General features: G+C 37.2%; 1 protein-coding gene across 3 annotated transcripts in view; it reads left to right on the top strand.

The window, feature by feature from the left end:
- Positions 1-200: 200 nt before the first annotated feature.
- LOC309889920 (zinc-regulated GTPase metalloprotein activator 1A-like) overlaps positions 201-18,753 on the top strand; it is a 28,872-nt gene continuing 10,319 nt past the window's right edge. For 2 of the 3 annotated variants that reach the window (XR_014319344.1, XM_082783134.1), the window contains exons 1-11: positions 201-339; positions 1,178-1,264; positions 1,958-2,054; positions 3,177-3,268; positions 6,314-6,373; positions 7,384-7,421; positions 9,844-9,890; positions 10,591-10,677; positions 11,519-11,563; positions 15,078-15,134; positions 17,181-17,232. Coding sequence is in view for 2 of the 3 variants with exons in the window: in XM_082783134.1 (XP_082639260.1) it covers positions 234-339; positions 1,178-1,264; positions 1,958-2,054; positions 3,177-3,268; positions 6,314-6,373; positions 7,384-7,421; positions 9,844-9,890; positions 10,591-10,677; positions 11,519-11,563; positions 15,078-15,134; positions 17,181-17,232 (768 nt within the window). In the remaining variant the exon portion in view is untranslated. The remainder of the gene's footprint in view (positions 340-1,177; positions 1,265-1,957; positions 2,055-3,176; positions 3,269-6,313; positions 6,374-7,383; positions 7,422-9,843; positions 9,891-10,590; positions 10,678-11,518; positions 11,564-15,077; positions 15,135-17,180; positions 17,233-18,753) is intronic. The other variant, XM_082783135.1, reaches the window with a different exon arrangement.

Genomic DNA, 18,753 nt, shown 5'->3' with positions numbered 1-18,753 from the left:
TTATTAATTCGTACTAAAACCCGTCTCACTAACGCCTGTCTCACCAGCCTTTGCAGCCAGACGCGCATGCTCCTAAGCGGGCAGCGCATGCCCGCGGCGAGCCGTGACGGGAGGCGGGCGCGTGGCAGTGGGGGAGGAGGAGGAGGAGGAGGAGGAGGAGGAGGAGGAGGATGGCGGGGGGAAGGGGCGGCGGGCTGAGGGGGTGCGGCGCATCCGCCATTAGCCGCGCTGTGATGGAGGACGAGGAGTGCCCGGCCCTGGTGCCCATCGCCGGCGGCGGCTCGGAGGGGCCCGACGCCGGCAGGAGGATCCCCGTGACGATCATCACGGGCTACCTGGGTGAGGCGCTGCGCTGCGGGCTCGGCGCCCCGTGGGGGTGTCCCCGGTTAATGGCGACCCCATTTAACGTCTCAGCGAGGTGCTAGGTTGGTTGGTCGCGGTTTCTTTGGTTCCTTTTGCGAACCAAAGGTTTGCTCTCCCTCTCTTAAACCAACGCGGTGATTGGGAACACGGCATAAAGGTGTGTGCAGTAAAGGACTGGGACTGCACACCCCCTTCCGAAACTTGTCTTAAAACTTTGCACTTCGTTGTCCTCTCCCCCCCCAAAAAAACGAGGACGCAAAGGAGGGTTGTCTCACCAAACCCCTGTTTTCTTGTGGGATGAAACTCCTGAGAGTGTGGTGTTGCTGGGTGCTTAATGGTGCCTCGTCCCATGGCACGTAGAGCACAGTCACTACTGATGACAAAACCGCTGCTTTGAAGAAGCAACGAGAGGTAGAAGAATAAATGCTTATTCTGTTAACACGGTAAACATGAATTTTCTAGGAAAAGGCTGCCCAGCTTGTAAGGGCTTGTAAATTACTTGAGCACTGGCACTTTGTGAAGAGAAGACTCTGTTTTTTTGGTTTGTTTGTTTTTAAGCTCAGATAAAATGAGCTAATAGTCTTTGAAGTCTCCTTCAAATTTTTTAATCTCCTTCAGTTTAATTTTTTCAGTTTAATCTCCTTCAGTTTCATTTTTACGGTGTTATAACAGAATGCAGGATGCGAGACTGAAAACTTTTATTTCAGAAGAGATTAGATTTGTCTGATGTATGTGTGCCCACAGTAGTATTTGCTTTTAATTTGAAAATTTAGCCACTTTTAAAACCATATCAGAAATGATGTTTGTGTTCTAGGTGCTGGGAAGACAACTCTTTTAAATTACATACTGACAGAGCAACATAGTAAAAAAATCGCAGTGATACTCAATGAGTTTGGAGAAGGTATGTAGACCTGTAGAAACATTATTTTTATTTATTTCTGCCTGTAAAATATATATAAAATTGCTGGAAATCAAGAACATCTCATTGCTGAGATTATTGTTATGACATCCTAGAAAATGGCAAAAAGTCTTTTGGTTGGTATTAATGGAAAATTACTATGTGCTAATCAGTTTTGTACATCACTTCAATTCCTTGAAGTCAAGTAAATGAATATATTATGCTGCTGCAAGTGCTGTACCTCCATTTGGCCTTCTCATTCTGAAGCAGATGGAAATTAAAATGAACTGTTGGTGGGTAAACTTTTATATATAATGGTCAGTGTTGCTTACAGTTTGCACTGTGGTAGTGTTGTTTTTCTTTAGTGGTGATGTTTTTTCTATATGCATGTCACTTCTAGTCATGGAGCCTAAAATAACATAGCCTTTTCCCTTGCTTTTAGCAGAGTTAGTTGCAGTTGCGCTGTCATGTTTATCCTTTGGGTTTTGGTGTTTGTAGAACCAGTCTGACTTTGTTATTTAACTGTCTCAAAAAATGGAAAATACTGACTTATGAACAGTGTATTAGAAACAGTTTCTGAAAACAAAATGTAATTTAAGAGTGAAATGTATGCCAACCTGATTCTTTCATATCTCCTTTGCAGGCATTCTTTCACAGATTTTTGGATTCAAATTACAGTACTTCCTCTTTTTCCAGGCAGCGCATTGGAGAAATCCCTGGCAATCAGTCAAGGGGGAGAACTGTATGAAGAATGGCTAGAGCTCAGAAATGGCTGCCTGTGCTGTTCAGTAAAGTAAGGAAGGACTGTTACGCGAGTTCTTACAAATGGTTTTTGGGGAACTGAGGAGACCGAGGTCTAGATTCGTAGAACTGATGGTAGTGTTGACTGTGACCTCTTTTTGTCAGTTAAAACGAGAACTGGAATTTGATAGGTAGAAATGTATTTTAGAAATGCGTTGATATAAGCACCAGTTGGGTATTGTAAGGTAAGGAGCTCTCTGTCTTCTGTTACTAGTACATGCTATTAAACAGGAAGGCTGGAACTAGGACTCAGGTGAACTAATTTCCAGTTCAAATCCTTACATGGTGTTTCTTACTCTATCTTGATTAACACTTGAATATTTTATTCATCAGAAAGGGTAGAGGGTGAGCTTGGTGGCCTAATGAAATGTGATATTCTGAATTGTAAACTGATGGTTATGTTGAAAAGTAATAGTGCATTTGGTTTTGTTATGTTTTGTTCCCATGTTCATTTGAATGCTGGATTGTTTTTGATAAACCATCACCTTTCTTATAAATTTATTTGTCCAGAAAATTTGAAGAACTAGTCTTACAAACAGGATAGTAAGGGGAAAACAAAGATCCTATTGTACTGTGTTGTATGGCGGGATGTAAAGAATGCTGCCATTACTACTTTTTTTTACATACATTGGTTTCCTATGTAAAATACCATATGTTTTGACTTCACCAGCTGATTCAGTTACACATCTTGATTTTGCTATATGTGATAGAGAAAGACAGGAGAACATTGATCGGTCTCCACTGCCCCCCCCCCCTTCATTTTAAAATCTCAGTTTACAAATAAAAAAAGTTATAGATTCATACAGCTGTGCTTTACAGTTATTTCAGTGTTTGAAAATGAATATTCATTCAAATGACCATTGTTACACCCTTGGGAGTGGGCAAATAGTATTTTCAGACTAAAACAAAACAGAAAACTGCTATTTACCTGATAGTGGAACAGCATCTTGATGACTGAATTTTAAGTGTAGACTGTAAGTCCTGACTCAGACCTTTGCTTTGATGATACTCTTACTGTGTTCTGCATCAGAAGATAAATATGTTTACATAAAACATGTCTATATATGTTTTACTTGTATTCTCTATTCTCAGGTTTAATTGTTTCTTCTTATAGGGACAATGGTGTGAAGGCTATTGAGAACCTCATGCAAAAGAGAGGAAAATTTGACTATATATTGTTAGAAACAACTGGTTTGGCAGATCCAGGTAGTTCGCATTATGCTTGTTTTTCATAACCATTATAATTATCCTGTTTTTATGAAGTGTTCATTTGCTCACCAGTCAGTTCACCATTCAGAATGTATTATAAAGTGGTGACTCATCAGTCACATGCTTTGGTTTCTGTATAGACTGAAACTGAACTGGTGAAGGGAATTGGTGCACCAAGAGGTTGTAGTGTTTTTTGTTGTTGTTCTTAAACTTTTAACCTTTAGATTGACTCTAAAGCCTAACAGAAATCCAGTTAGAATATATGTCTTTCAACAAAATAACTGGTAAGGCTTGGAGAAGAGCTAGCTTTCAGTAGTCTTTTCTGACTTGTGTTTCTCCTTTGAAAGTATAGATTATTATCATCTAGTTTAGTGTTACATTGGTTGTCATAAGCCTTGTATTGTGTGAAGTCATAAAATGTACTGCCAAACAGTACATTTATAAGTAAACTTATACATTGGTTTGGTATATAGAGGGCAGTAATAGATCTTACAAATTCCTTGTGTACTGTTTAATGATATTTATTATAAAAAGGTGTTTCAGGTGGAGTTCATGTTAGTAATAACTATCTAAATGGTTGTCTCTGAGCCATACCAATTAAAAATGTGTCGTTGATTGATAGTGGAGGAAGTTCTTACTGGCAATTCAGTTGTTTCCCGTTTAGTAGATTGACACTTTCCAGCTCAAAGCTAAATAGTTGTCATAGTAAAGTAATTTTTTTTTTTTTTTTGAAGGAAGGACATTGATTTGGCCTCTGTTACTCACACGTCCTATTTGAGTCAAATTGGAAAACTATTAAGCTTTTTGGAAAAAATCAATAGATACCAGAAAACCATTAGATCTTGCGGCCTTTGCTATAGCCTGCATGAGTAAGTCCTGTAAACGATTGACAGGTATTTGGTGGTGTTACAGAGTGATGTTTGGAGGACTGCATCTTGTCAGTTCAGCTGGACAGCTCTAGGCATTAGAATAAGTTCAGTTATTGTTTTCTTCTGTGATTTATTTGCTTAGACAGTCTGTCAGTAATGAAGAGTCTGATAATTGAAAAATACGAGTACTGTCGCTGCTGTTAGCTCCTTCTGTCTTTCATGTTGTAGCACTGATACATGCTAAATTGGTTTGTTTCATGACAACTTGTGATTTTTTTTTTGTAAATATGCAGCACATCCTACAGTTGCTAGAATCTATTTCACAGGGTCTTTTTAGCAGAAAGCAAGGAGCAGCGTGCTCTTGGGCCATATATATCACACAGGTTGCAGGTCACAAATTTCTAAATCCTTGATAGAATGTGACCACAGTGGTTCAAATGCTTTTGGATTCTTTTTCCTCTAGGCTTATCAGCTTAGTATGTTCTGTTTTACATTATAAAGAAATATAAATGTTGAAATTACACAATCACAGACTATATCAGGTTGGAAAGGATGCTGGGAGGTCTTTAGTCCAACTTCCTGCTCAAAGCAGGGTAAGATATAAGATCAGGTTGCAGGATATTCAGTCAGAGAATGGTAGTGATAGAACAACTCCAGTCAACCTGTTCTGTGCCTGCCTTTTCATGGTGAAAAAGCATATTTCTGGTATATGTGGTCTGAACCCCTTATTCCTGTGATCGTATGCTGAACTCATACACGTCTACTGACATTTTTTGTGTACATGGGATCCCTGTGCTGGAAGTGCTATCCAGGTATGGTCTTAAAAATGCTAAATAGAGGAAAATGACCTGCCTCAGCTATGCTTCTGTTCCAACAGCTTGGGATGCTGTTGGCCTTCTTTATTCTCATGGTATACTGATCGCACAGCTTCTGGTGATCACGATCCCAAGGGCCATTTCCATAGACCAGCTCCCCAGCCTGTATTGTTGCAAGGGGCAGGCTTTTCCTGAGTGTGTGGCTTGACCTTTCTTCTTGCTGAATTTCATCAGGTTCCGATTGTCCTTTCCTTTCTGACTGCCCCTCTGAAAGGCAGCCCTACCCTTAAGTGGTAGGGCTACACTTAAGCAACTTTTCATTTCCCAGTTTGATGCTCTATGTGAGCTTGGCAGGCGTGTCCTCTATCTCCTTCTCTGGACTGCTACTAAAGAGGTTAGAAAAAGGGACAGGTGCAAGGATAGACCCCTGCAATACCCTGCTTATACTGGCTTCCAAATAGGATGTGACCCATTAACTGCAGCCTTCAGATCTTGCTGGCCAACCAGTTTTGTCTAGTTGTGTTTCTGCTTAGGTTGGTAATGCTGCATTGTGTTTACAAGAATGTCTTAGAATACAGCGTTGAGAACTTTGCTGGAGTTGAGGTAAATGGCATGCAGTGCACTGCCCTGGTCCACAGATAAAATGCTCATTAGAAAAGAAGGCCAGGCATGGCCTTGACAGATGGGTCAGTCATGATTTACACTGTTAAACCTCCAGCATAATACCTGTCTGCAATTTGAACCTACATTAGAGATTTGTTAACCTAATTTATCCTAAAATACTTTAGGCCAGAGGTTTTCCTGTGCAGATCAGAGATACGGAAAACATTCTTCTCTGTCTTCAGTTATTCTTGACTTTCTTCATACTGTTGATTTGTGATGAAAGAAGCTGCATAGAAAAGTTCAGAAAAGCTGGTGAAGCGGAAAAGATCCCTGGGAGGGAGCTGATTTCTCCCACACGTCCCAGTACCATTTTCCTTTAACTGTTTTATCTCTTAAATGCCCCCCTTTTTTTACTATAAAATGTGTGGACGGTGACCGAGAAACAGTGGGTGAAGGGAGTAGCGCTGAAGTCTTTAAAAATGAGGGAGCCATGTAATGAGTACAGTAATGGCACTGGGTTAATACTATTGAGGTACTAAGCTAGTTCAGACAACTTAAATGCATCTGTATGGGGTTTTTAAAGCTTTTCTTAGTCATAGCTGTTGATTTGCACACAAACATAATGTAGCAGCTGATGGATAAAACACGTGGTTGGGTACTTGACCTCTATGATGCTATCTGAATTTGGAAGAGAAGAATTTTAAATACAGTACTATTAATGTTAATTTTGCAGCTAAATTTACTGTACTTCTTAGGAGCTGTGGCCTCCGTGTTCTGGGTTGATTCTGAGCTGGGAAGTGACATTTATCTTGATGGTAAGCAGCGCAAGCTTGTACTACCTGTGTTTAGTGTAATGTATTCTTATAATTTAAGGCAAGATTTCAGAAGATGTTTGAAAGACATAATCTTGGTTCTCGCATCCCCAGATTTAACAACAAAGACCCATTTTCTTGCTGTGATGCTTGTATACTTGATGAGCTGTTTTAGTTCACTAAAGCCAGCAAAAGTTGTGTATGTTTTGCAGAGGGATCAGGTAATGAGAGATCTTGATTTTGATACCAGGGGGAATAAATAAAAAAGAAAACACCTCATTAGTTAAATGTAATTAAACATTATTTAGGAGTGATATTATGGTTTCTATTCAGTTTCTATTATTTTTATTCAATGTTTCATTATCTGTCTTTTGTGTTGTTTTTGCCTTTTGTACTCTTGTTTACTTTAACATTTGCTGTGTTCTATTAAATATCTGAGTTTACTGTAATACAATCTGTTAGTAGTTAAGAGCATGTTGAATGTTGTTGTTTTTAGCTAGAAAAAAACTTCTAGGTTTTGGATGAAAAAAAAGTCCCTGAACCAATTTGGTTAGGCTGTGAAGCAGCCAGCTAGGCAAGGAACTGTTCAGTTGTGTAGGAAACAGCTTCCAAAGTTTCTGCTAGACAACTGCAGATTCCTGGTCACTTCAAATAACTGTGTACTTCAGTCAGTCCCCTTAATTTATTTTAATGATCTGTGGAAGTATCTCTCTGCCAATTTGCTTTGGCCTGGAAGGAGAAGGAGAGGCATCCGTCTGGTATGAATTTCTCTTACCTGGCTTAGTAGACTTTTAAAAAAAAAAAAAAAAAAAAAAAGAAACCAAAAACGAAACACAACACAAGTGTCGAGTCTAATGTTGAGATGCACTGGAAGCACTGAAAGTATTGTGAGCAATTTTAAGTGTGATGATACTGTCATTTACTGTCACTTTACTAGTTGTACATGAAGCTAACATTGTTAAATTCGCTGAAAACGGCTAATGGTTTTACTCCATTTTGATATTCTCTTTTAGGCATTATATCTGTTGTTGATGCAAAGTATGGACTGCAGGTAAGATACTGGCTTTGTTACATATTTGAAAAAAATTGCACTGATAAAAAAGCTGTTGCAATATTGTTCATTTTGACAAATTAATTTTTAACAATTGCTTTAATTCTTAAAATGGATGAGGATATATTTCAGTTACTATAAGTAATCATCAGTTATATTTAGTGCTGTATTTTGAATGGAAATAAGAAAGTACCAATACACAAGTAGTTCCCAGGTCCTTACCTGCAAGTGCAGCAACGTGTCTACTGAGTGTTGTCAGGTTGCTAAATATTTAGTTCCTTACAGGTTATGTCATTTCACCCAGGTATCTTAGTTGTATTCCAAATATACTTCTGTATTATTGTGAAAGCGGTGGGAGAAATTTGGCTTACAGAGCACCATCGGTCCAAGTTACCTGAAGGTAGAGGGGTAAGAGTAGAACTCTGATACTAGTGTGGTAACAAGTGAGTTAAGGCTGTAAACTAGGGGAAGGTGCTAGCATAATTGCAACTTTGGGGAGGAGAAATTGGAGAGCCTGATGATGAGGCACCCTATCAGATAGAACCTACATAGAACCTACAGACCTATAGAGTGAGGCTGGCTAAGAGCAGAAATTATGATTAATACAAAATACAAATAATACAAATAGTTTACCTTTTTCATTAACAGCTGATTATATTTGTAATTCATTAACTTAAGCAGTGACAACTTTGACTAGGTATTGATTTTGTAGGATTCAAAAAGAAAATGATCATAAGAAAAGATGCCCCTATGATATAAAAATGCCTTTAGTATTCTAGCTCTGCTAGTGTTTTTGGTGTCTCTATTTTGTATTTCAACAATGGCTGCAAGAAACTGAGAAAACTGAAGAAGAAAGTTAAAAATAAGGAAATGATCCCTCCTTTCTAAGGATTCATTTTGTTCATGCTATTTGGTTTCTTGTTTTAGTTGCGCTGATCCAGTAGCTGGCTTAGCAAAAGGGTGCAGACCTATCATCTTACCAATTTATGTTGCACTAACTAGTATGGTACTCTTGTAGTCCCCTAGCAGCTAGCTCAGTGAATTTAAGACACTGTGTTCTGCATGGTCTTCTGCAAAGGAAATGGTGGAAGAATGAAGGGGAGGGTCTGAGAGCTAGCTTGCCATCACAGAAAGGATCCACTTTTAAAATAAGATCAACTATTAGAACAAGTCACGATGTTTTAAATCACTCCACTTGTCAGTTGGGCGCCCTTGTATTGATTTAGATGTGTTTTATTACTTGCAAAAATGTTGTGTTTAACTTTCTCCTTGCGCAATGCTGATTTATTGGCTTGAATAAAATAGACTTGTGTGGTACAGGGCTGTACTTAATTTTTAAGGAAAACAAATTTTTGATGTTTAAACTTATATGTAATATGCCAGAAAACAAAACCAAAAATTGAAAAATTCAGCTTTTCTATGTATTATTAACTTTGCGAGCTCAATTAAAACTCTTATATTATTTTTCATTAGCTCTGTGCAATCTTGACATCTGCCCAGAATGATAGAACTTCAGACTTTTGAGTTATATGCCAAGCAAATAACTTCTGCTTTACATTACGGACTTGATACCTTTTGCAGTTTCTCTGGTTACAAAGCTTGACCTCAGGAGCTTCTTGTGATTCACAGAATTCTGAAAGCAATACAAGTAGGGGCGTTGAGGTAATAGGCAGAAATTTAAGGGTGTCATGCTTCAAAAACACAATACATCATTAAAAAGACAAATAGTACCTTGTGACCAGTCAGTCAGACAGAAACTGAAGTTATAATTGGTATTGTGGGCTGTCACTCTAATAGGATTGTCACCCAACAGCCTGAAATAGCCATTTTTTTTTAAATCAAGGACAAACAGTTGGACAAGTTGAAGTGATAATTCTCCATTTTCAGGTCTAGACATTTGGGATACTGGCACTGTCCTTTTCAGGGCAACAAATCTGGCCATGTTTGATTTGATAGAATCAATATACAGAAGCTTAGAAATGAAGGGTCAGAGGAGAGGTTTCCTTCCAGTCATCCTGTTATGATCTGCTTAGGTTGTGCACAATCAGGAAATAGTTTTTGTTTGTTGTGTTTTTTGTTTGTTTAAAAAACAAAACAACAGCACGCTGATAGTATGTGTGTATATGTGTATATAAATATACACAGAGTATATATAGTTAACTAAATATAAATACTATACTATAATTTTCCAACTCTCTGGCATTCTAGTTAAAAATAATTTTTAAAAAGTTTTCATTAAAGAAATGTTAAGCTTCTGTAATGATAAATATATAAACTTTTCAAAAGTAATTAAAATAACCAAGATGTAGTCTTCCTTATTTCTTGTTGAAAATCATACCTTGGCTGAAATGGTTTTGGCTTGCTTTATGTGCAAATGAATTTAACCGTTATTTGAACATCCTTAATCCAATTGTTTGTCTAGCACTTGACAGAGGAGAAACCAGAAGGCCTTGTCAATGAAGCATCTCGGTATGGATATAAAGACTCTTTTTTTTTTTTTATTGTTGTCTGCAACTGCGCTGTATGGAAGGTCATTAAATATTTAATTATTTTTTTTAATAAAGCTTTTTGCTTCTTTTACACCAATCTACATTGATTTAATGAGTTAGAAAGCGAAAGTGAGTTCATGTTCCATCTTAACTCTTCTGATAGATGTTTTAAGAGAGATGGAATTTTACATAAAATACGGGGAAATAACGTGTACTGGGGGCAAAAAAGAATGACATGTTAGGATCTGTCAGGTAGTCAAAGTAGAATGGGAGATAGAGAAATATTTTGTTTATTAAATGTGGAGCCACAATGAATAAATGTAATTGTAGTAATAGCAGTCCTCATAAAGCAGGGTCTTCAAATATGACTTTATGAAGAGTACATGCAAGAGAATTAGGTTCATAAATCACCAAACACTTTGGAGTAGATCACTTTTTTTAACCTTTCTACATCAAGCCTTTGTAGCTTAGTAGACTCAATTCTGTCAAAGGAGAGGAGTTACATGGAGGTGAAGTCAATAGTGTTGTAGTTATACTCCATGATGTTCTTGTTTGATTAATGCTTGCCCTTCTGTACTAACAATATAATACTTCTATGTTCACATGGGAGAGATGTTGCTTCTGCCTTACAGAAATAATCTGTTTGTTCAAGTGTCTTTTATTTTTTTCTTAACATATAGGCAGGTTGCATTAGCTGATCTTATAATCATCAATAAAACAGATTTGGTTTCAGGGGAAGAATTGAATAAAGTCAGAACATCTATCAGGTATGAAACTTCTGGTATAACTGTAATGCCATACTGGTTCAAGTGTTGTTTTACTACGTAACCACAGTTAGTTCTTGCTGTTAATCCAGAAATTAGATCTCATGATTATTCTGATACATCATTTAGTCAGCAGTGAAAAAGAGACTGCAAAACAGACCTTTAAAGTCATGCCCATTACATTTATGAGCTTCCACAGTCTTAACAGCTTGCCTGCATAAGATCTGATATTATCTAATAAGGGAAGGCCTTTGTCTTAAGTGTCTACTTTCTTTTATTTTGGGGCAGCTGTTCCCATTTTTCTGAGTAACCATTTGTAGGAGGAGGAGAATCTCTTAGTAAATATGTGTTCATTAGCAAATACAAAAGGGTTATAGAATGTATTCCAAATAATTGTCTTGGGTATGAAAGAACCAGTGGTTTGAACTGAATGAGCGATCAAAGGCTTGTACCATCTTTCTCAATAAACCGGTAAAGAAAATACTAAAATGGAGTAATACCTTGCTACTTTATTAATGGTTCCTCTTTTAAAAAAAAAAAAAAAAAAAAAAAAAAGTAAAAATGTGTTTCAGTGTGTATCAGGAGTCTTGCATAAGAAAACACTATTCACTAATTTTGTTGTTAGAACTTGTGAAGTTCAATCTTAAGATATAAAAAAGTCACAAAAGCAAAGCCTTTTGGGGTATCTATGGGATTGTTTGATTTGTTAATAATGGCATTGAAGTTGTTGTGGTGCTCTTTCTTGAGCTTCTTTACGTGGTCAAATTGTTCAAAAAATTGTTGGTCAAAAATCTGTCTATTACAATTGCTTTTACACTTCTGCTTTTTTTCTGTTTTATTTTAGGTCAATAAATGGACTTGTCAAAATTCTAGAGACGCAGAGATCAAGGTATTAGATTGGCCAGTATTACTAGGTACCAAATCCTGTTTCATGGGTGTTGTTTTAGCAAAACCTGCATTTTGGTCTAAGTTTAATATGAATGTAACTTTTAATAATTAAAATTGCTTTTTAGTAATGCTGTTACTTAGAAACTTTCCAAATGTTATTATTCCCTGAGAAATGCTAATGCAGACATAATTTACTGGCTTCAGTATATTCCAAAAATGTAGCAGATTCTTAAGGGAGTGTTACAGGCAGGAATTCAGTTATTCTCCTACACTGTGACCCAGATCTTGTGTTTAGAGTAACTTGTGAGGCCCAGTTGTTTCTGAGGTAAACGCTGGTCACAGATTTTATAATATCCACATTTGAGTATCTTATTTTTGAGATCTCTGTATTATTCACAATTTACATGACCTCTGTGCAGTGACATTTCTTCATCTAATGTGTGTATGTACTTTTAAGTATAGCCTAAGTGTAGCATCTGGGTAAAGGACTCATTGGGAACAGCCCTGCAGAGAAGGACTTGGGGGTTCTGGTGGACGAAAAGCTCAACATGAGCCAGCAGTGTGTCCTTGCAGCCCAAAAGGCCAACTGCATCCAGGGCTGCATTAACAGAGTGGCCAGCAGGCAGAGGGAGGGGATTGTGCCCCTCTGCTCTGCCCACTGAAGACCCCACGTGAAGAGCTGCATCCAGGTCTGAGCTCCCCAGAACAATAAGGACATGGATGTGTTAGAACGACTCTGGAGGAGGGACACAGAGCTGATGAGAAGGCTGGAGCACCTCTCCTGTGAAGAAAGGCAGAGAGAGCTGGGGATGTTCAGCCTGCAGATGAGAAGGCTCTGGGGACACCTCAGTGCAGCTTTTCAGTACTTAAAATGGGCTTACAAGAAAGATGGAAAGCAACTTTTTGCTCAGGCAGACAGTGACAGGACAAGTGAGAATGGCTTTAAACTAAAAGAGGGGAGATTTAGATTAGATGGTTGGAGGAAATTCTTCACTCAGGAGGTGGTGAGGCACTGGTACAGGCTCGCCAGAGAAGCTGTGGATGCCCCATCCCTGGAGGTGTTCAAGGCCAGGCTGGGTGGGGCTTTGGGCAACCTGGTGTGGTGGGAGGTGGCCCTACCCATGGCAGGGGGTTGGAACTGGGTGATCTTTAAGGTCCCTTCTGTGATTCTATATTAAAAGATTGAAAGATATTAGCATCTTCCTTAAGGTTAAGAGCAAGTGTAAAATTGCTGTGAAGTGATGGAGTTGCAGAGATGCAATTGTAGCATTTCCCTTTTCTCCTGTTAAGTAAGCATTTCGGAACATTATATTAATTTTTAAAATCCTGGATTTCATCTTAGGAGGAATTGGAAATTTTACGCATGGCAATGAGTGGGGAAGTAAATTAGGGCTTAGGAAAGAAGTCTTTATGAAAGAAGACTTGTAATAGATTGTTCAAGCTGAAATCAAAGAAGGGACAACATGAGAGTTTTAGTGAAAATAGTGATATTGAGAAAGCAGATTAAGAGTTCCATGTTCTTTTGCTGCAAGGCAGAGAACAGAAATCATCAACAGAATTCTTTGTGTTTGGGGGTGAGAAGAAAGCTCTTACACAATTTATGCAGGATATAACTTTATTAATGTGTATCGGTCTAATTCCCTGAAGGAGATGATTACAACTTCGGGGCCAAGATTTTTGTAATGTGCCAAAAAAAAAATCTATAGTGGCTAGCAATTTTGAAGAGCATACTAAATTTACTGCTTTGGGGCTTGAATTAATATCTGTCCATGGGGGGTTAGAGAAATCCTGTGTGTGAGGTGTAATGCTCACATCTGTACTTCCCGTGAGTTTTTAGTGCCAACCAATGTTAGAGAGATTAGATTAAGTGGACGTCAGGTACAATCCTCAGTGATAACTGTTATTTTACCAATAAATACTCTTTAGTGAGTGATACCTTTCAGAAGTGAAACAGGCACCAAAATAATTTATCATCATGCTATTTGAAAACATTTTTCTTTGGGCTTTTGTCTCTCAAAATCCAACATGTAAAAACAATTACTTGTGTTTCTATAAACCAAATACAAGTTTTCAGAAGACTGCTGCGAACTGTTTGCACTGAAGCTAATCTTGAACTTTATAGAGGGTTTGTTATGCATTTTACATTATAAACCTTTCATCTTAGATACAGCTTTGTAAAGCTACTGTTGGGTATAAAAGTTTCATAATAATACTGGCTACACTCCAGAAATCTTTTTAATGTCTTGTCTGTAAATGTATTCCTTGTCTTCAGCCACGTTAAATATGTTTATAAAGCTGTCAGTTGCTATGAGCAGTGAAACCTTTGTTACAAATCAAATGAGTATATTTCTTTTGTAAAACAAAATATTTTTATGCAGGTGTTGCAGGTATCTATTCTTACAAGTAAATATGATCAGTGCTGCCTATTTCAAATTATGTTTTTTCATCTGTCTTAGCTTCAGATGCTAGAGCTGAAATTCTTCATAGTAACATTTACATCATAGCATGTTGCTAGTGATTATTTCAGCAGACACAGCTTGGTGGTTCTGTTGAATGAAGTTTTGGTATTCCACCTTGTTCCACCAGTATTTGAAAAATAAAATTAAACTATGGCCATTTCTGAAAAGAAGTCCCAGCATCCTGTGTTCTCAAACATAGTCTCTGGATAGAGTAGCTTTTAAATAACTGTGTTTCTAGGTGTATGGCTTTTATGTTCTCCTGAAATCCACTCACTGAAAATGACAGCCTATAAGTACTCATGGTTTTCTAGTTCAGAGAATTCAGTGGCCAAGCAATGTGGATTTTTCTCAGCCAGCTCATGTCCAGGGCAGCAAATGCTGAAGTTGCTGCTTTGGTCTCACGGTGGTACATGCCAGATACACTTGCACTGAAAAGTTTAAAAAATAGATACAGACTCTTATTTTAATAAAGCTCCAGGAATCCAGCACAGAAAGGGACAGTCAGTGGTTTAATGAAGGGGAATATACTCAGCTCAAGATGTAAACTTGAAAACTTCAGCTCTCTTGGCTGTGTGCCAGTACAACTGCATGTGTTTCAGCGGTATTTTGTGTATCTGCCAGATTTTTAGTGCACACGCGTGTTGAAGAACTATGTTAGTAAATATTAAGGGTGCAGAATAATTGCAGGAAGAACCTCAAGATTCCTTTTCTCGCAGAGGAACATTATATTATTCAGGCATCCATTATGAGGGATTTTATATTTCTGGAAATACTTTCTTGACCTTTATTTTTTTAAACTATATTGTTCAAAATTCCGTTTTTGTGCTTACATATGACTGTGTAACTAAAAGTTGCTTTTCACTGTAGTAAAGAACGCCAACCACCAAAGTCCAAAATTAAGGCTAGCTACTTGTGTTTGGTGGCATTAGAATAATAAACCAGAAGAAACAAAAAACAACACTAGCTATTTCAAAGATGATTCATTGAACTATGCAAAATGGTTAAGTGCAGTAAAAATACAAAACTTTCTTTTTTTGTTGTTGTTCCCTTGTGTAGAGTTGATCTCTCAAATGTGTTGGACCTGCATGCTTTTGACAGTCTATCTGGAATAAGGTATGGCAAGAATTTCACTGTTGTTTATCAGAAATAGTGTTCATTGTATAAATGCAGGCATGAAATAGACATATGCTGGCAAAGGCTACATCAGAGTTTCTGGTACAAATTCTAGTTCGGTCAGTTGTGTAACATTGTCACTTTATAAATAAGTGTTTTTTTCCACTAGACATGCATGCAACAATTTAAGTTTTGCTTTAATACTACTAATAATGAATCAGATTTGGATTTTTTTTTCTGACTTGTAAGTTTCTCTTAAAACTTAAGAGGATTTTGAAAAATTTTCTCACTTCATATCATGAAGAACTGCAGACCTTAGTTTTCACAGAAAACCAAGAGGGACTGAAGTGCCGTAGCATTCGAAGCCACTACAAATGGTATAATGTGTTCCTGGTTCCCTGAAGTCCCCAGGTTCTTTAATGTTGAAGAGAAGACCAATTTTGAATTAGAAGACACGCTCTGCAGTAAAAGTGAGCTGTTCACTGGAGTTGAATAGAAGCTGGCATGTAGTATTTTCAGTTAGTGTTATAGTACTAATTTCAATGAAAACTATTCTCACAGGCAATAGTTTTGTACTTTTTTCTGCTAAAGTACTTTCAATAACTGATGTCCACTACATGGACGGATTCTAGTTAGTTTTCCCTGCTTGCACTAATGATGCAAGCTTCTACTTTTGCTCATACACAAAGGAGTATTCAACATTGTTATTATTTGAATTATAAATACTTCAAATAAGCATACTGTTAATTCTTACTATAATCTGTGTTTATATTTTAAACAAACAAACAAGGAATTCAGGCATGTTTCAGATTGGTGAATGCCTTGAGTGATAATTTAATACTTAAGTTTATTTTTTAAAGTTCTGTATCACTGACAGTAGTAAACATCCCCCTGACACCAGAAGTTTTTAATTTTCTTTCATAAAACTACAAAAGTATAAAATGTGCTGGTGTGCTTGTGAGCATAATTTAAAACTGGTATTTTGATTGTTTATTCATGAGCTTTATTTTCTGAAGAACCAAAAAAGGGAGGAGAAGAGCATTACATTGAACTCTATCACTGTCAAGACACCTGGAGGATTAACTTGGCTAAACAGTGTATTTCCATGTGAACTTTTTGAACCTTTTTAAGCTCATTCATACCAGTGTACAAATTTCACTTATTTCCTCTGTCTCCTTTCATCAGATTTCCAAAAATCTTCGTCTTTTTGCTGTGACTGAAGTCACAACGCCAATATTGCGATCCTTTTTTCATGTAAAATAGTTTGTTTCTGAGGTTGTGTTTTCTCGCATTTGAACCTCAGCACACCTGTACAGTGTGTGACTCCATGATGTTGAATCCATAGTTACAATGAATTTATTTTTGAGTGAGTACTGTATAGTGTTGCAACTGTTCTTGTCAGAAAAATGTTTGTGAACTTCAATGTGTTTAATGTGATTTGCTGTTTCACGACAGTATTTTTAATTCAAACTATTACCTATTCTCAATAGAAGTTACACAGTGACACATGATTGTTAAAAATGGATTAGAGGGCCATACTGTTACCCTGTTTATAAAAATGGATCTCCAAATTCTTAAGTCAGTGTGACAGTTGAGTTAGTCTGTTGTGATTAGAGAACTTTGTTAGCTCTTTAGCTGATGCTCAGCTTTAATCCTACAACTTCAAACAAGAATATGTTGACCAGATAGGCTGGGACATCAATCACTCCTTGCTCTATCACACTTCTTCAAAATTTCTTCTCATGTAGAAAAAAAATCTGTTACTGTTTTGTACATGATAAAAATAAGATTATGTAATCTTAACAGTAATGTGTTGAGTGGAAAGCCAACAGTCAAACTATGACAAACTTTCTAACACAAACCATTAATGAGATCAAACCATGTAATTAAATGTAACTATTTTGAGATTAATATGAAATTAACAGTTTAACTGATATTTGGTATTCTAGTTTTGCTTTGCAATGCTGAAGAGTTTTTGTAAACTTCGAAATAATGACATTATATCCATGCTATTAAAATGTGACATTTAATTTTACTTATTTTCAGTTTGCAGAAAAAGCTTGAGCATGTGAAGACAACACGTGCGCATTTAGATAAGGTAACTGCCAAAGACACTGCTTTAGTCTGTTTTTAAGAAGATTGTTCAGGATAATTGCAACCATTGCATGCTAATCATCTTACTTTTTCAGAAAGTTTCAGGTAGGTAGTAGAATGCTTTAATATCTCCAGAAGATTACATTGAATGTCTGCTTCAGTGTACTTTGTGGATACATTCTAAATGTATATAGTAAATTACACTATCAGAAATTGCTTAGAGTTACACTGTTGCAGGCAGTCACATCATTTATTTGTGTATATTGGAGACAGTTATTGAAACAGACAAACAACACTACTCTTCAATATTTGCAGAATTGAGTCATGAATTTATAGCAGATCTCTATCCTGTAGGTTTTGTGTCCAAACAGTCTATGTACGTACTCTGCATTTTTTGAAGCTTTATTAAAACTTATCTAGGAGGTGTATATTCCTGTTCTGAGTGCTACCCATAGCTTTCACAAGGAATAGCAACAGTTTGACTTGTAACAGTCAAGTAGATTTTACCTGAAACTAGTTGTAAATTTTACTATTATGTGTATGGTAGAAATTAGGAACAGTTATGTTGATACTATTTTTAGTTTGTCAAACTCTAAAATGTTTTGTTTTTCCAGATCTGCAACCCAATGAGTATTTATGTCAATGCAGAATCCCTGTGTGTAATAAAATGATGCTTGCATAATACAGCTGTAAAATGCATTTCTGCCTTCATGGCTTTTGTTTATATACAGAACAAATGAAGTATTCTATGTGGTTTGCAAATTGGATTTCTAACACAGGCTCAAGGAAAAAGGATCTGGTCTGTCATCCCTACAGAATACAAATGGTTTTGGGCTAAATGCTGCTTTCAAGCATCTCTCTTATTCTTGATACACAGGTTTTACTAGTAAAGCTCGCTTTTCATTTTCTTTTTTTTTTTCTGGTTTCTTTTTGGTTTTCCAACTGCTGTAATCAGTCTTTTTGTTTTGTTTTGCTTAACCTTGCCAAAAGCAAAACTTTTTTTTTTGTTTTTAAAGGGAACTATAGAGTTTATTGTGAGGCAACAAAAGCCTACTGATTTAGTACTGGGAAAAACAAAACAAAACAACAAACAAAGCAACACCAACACCAACAAAAAAAATGACTTCAAAACAGTTACACAAATGCTTAAATGAATACCACTTTCTCTGCCCCTCTCTCCCTCAGCTTGCCCTATTTTTTTTCAGGGGGTTGCACTTAGTCAAATCAAGCTCATCCAGCAAGGCCATGACTGGCATAAGAGGTTGGGGATGTTTGTTCAATGACTTTCCTGTGCCTCAGTGTTCTGTGGTGCTACTGCCCTCTGGTTCACCCAAGTGCCCCAGTCCCTGTGGAGTTCTCTCGTGCTGTGGATAAAGCACAGGCTGCAATCCCTCAGGGGTATGTGTAACCAACCCCTTTGGCACACCGTGCCTCCTCCAAAGAATCTGCTGTTCCACATGACTGGAGTTGCCTCTCTCTGTTGAAACAGGGTGCCATATACTTCTCTGAATGGCTAAAGATTTAG

The sequence above is a fragment of the Aythya marila genome (assembly GCF_965140915.1).
Source record: "Aythya marila genome assembly, chromosome: Z".
NCBI lineage: Eukaryota > Metazoa > Chordata > Aves > Anseriformes > Anatidae > Aythya > Aythya marila.
The sequence above is the reverse complement of the archived record's forward strand: the minus strand, read 5'-3'. Positions and strand labels throughout refer to the sequence as shown.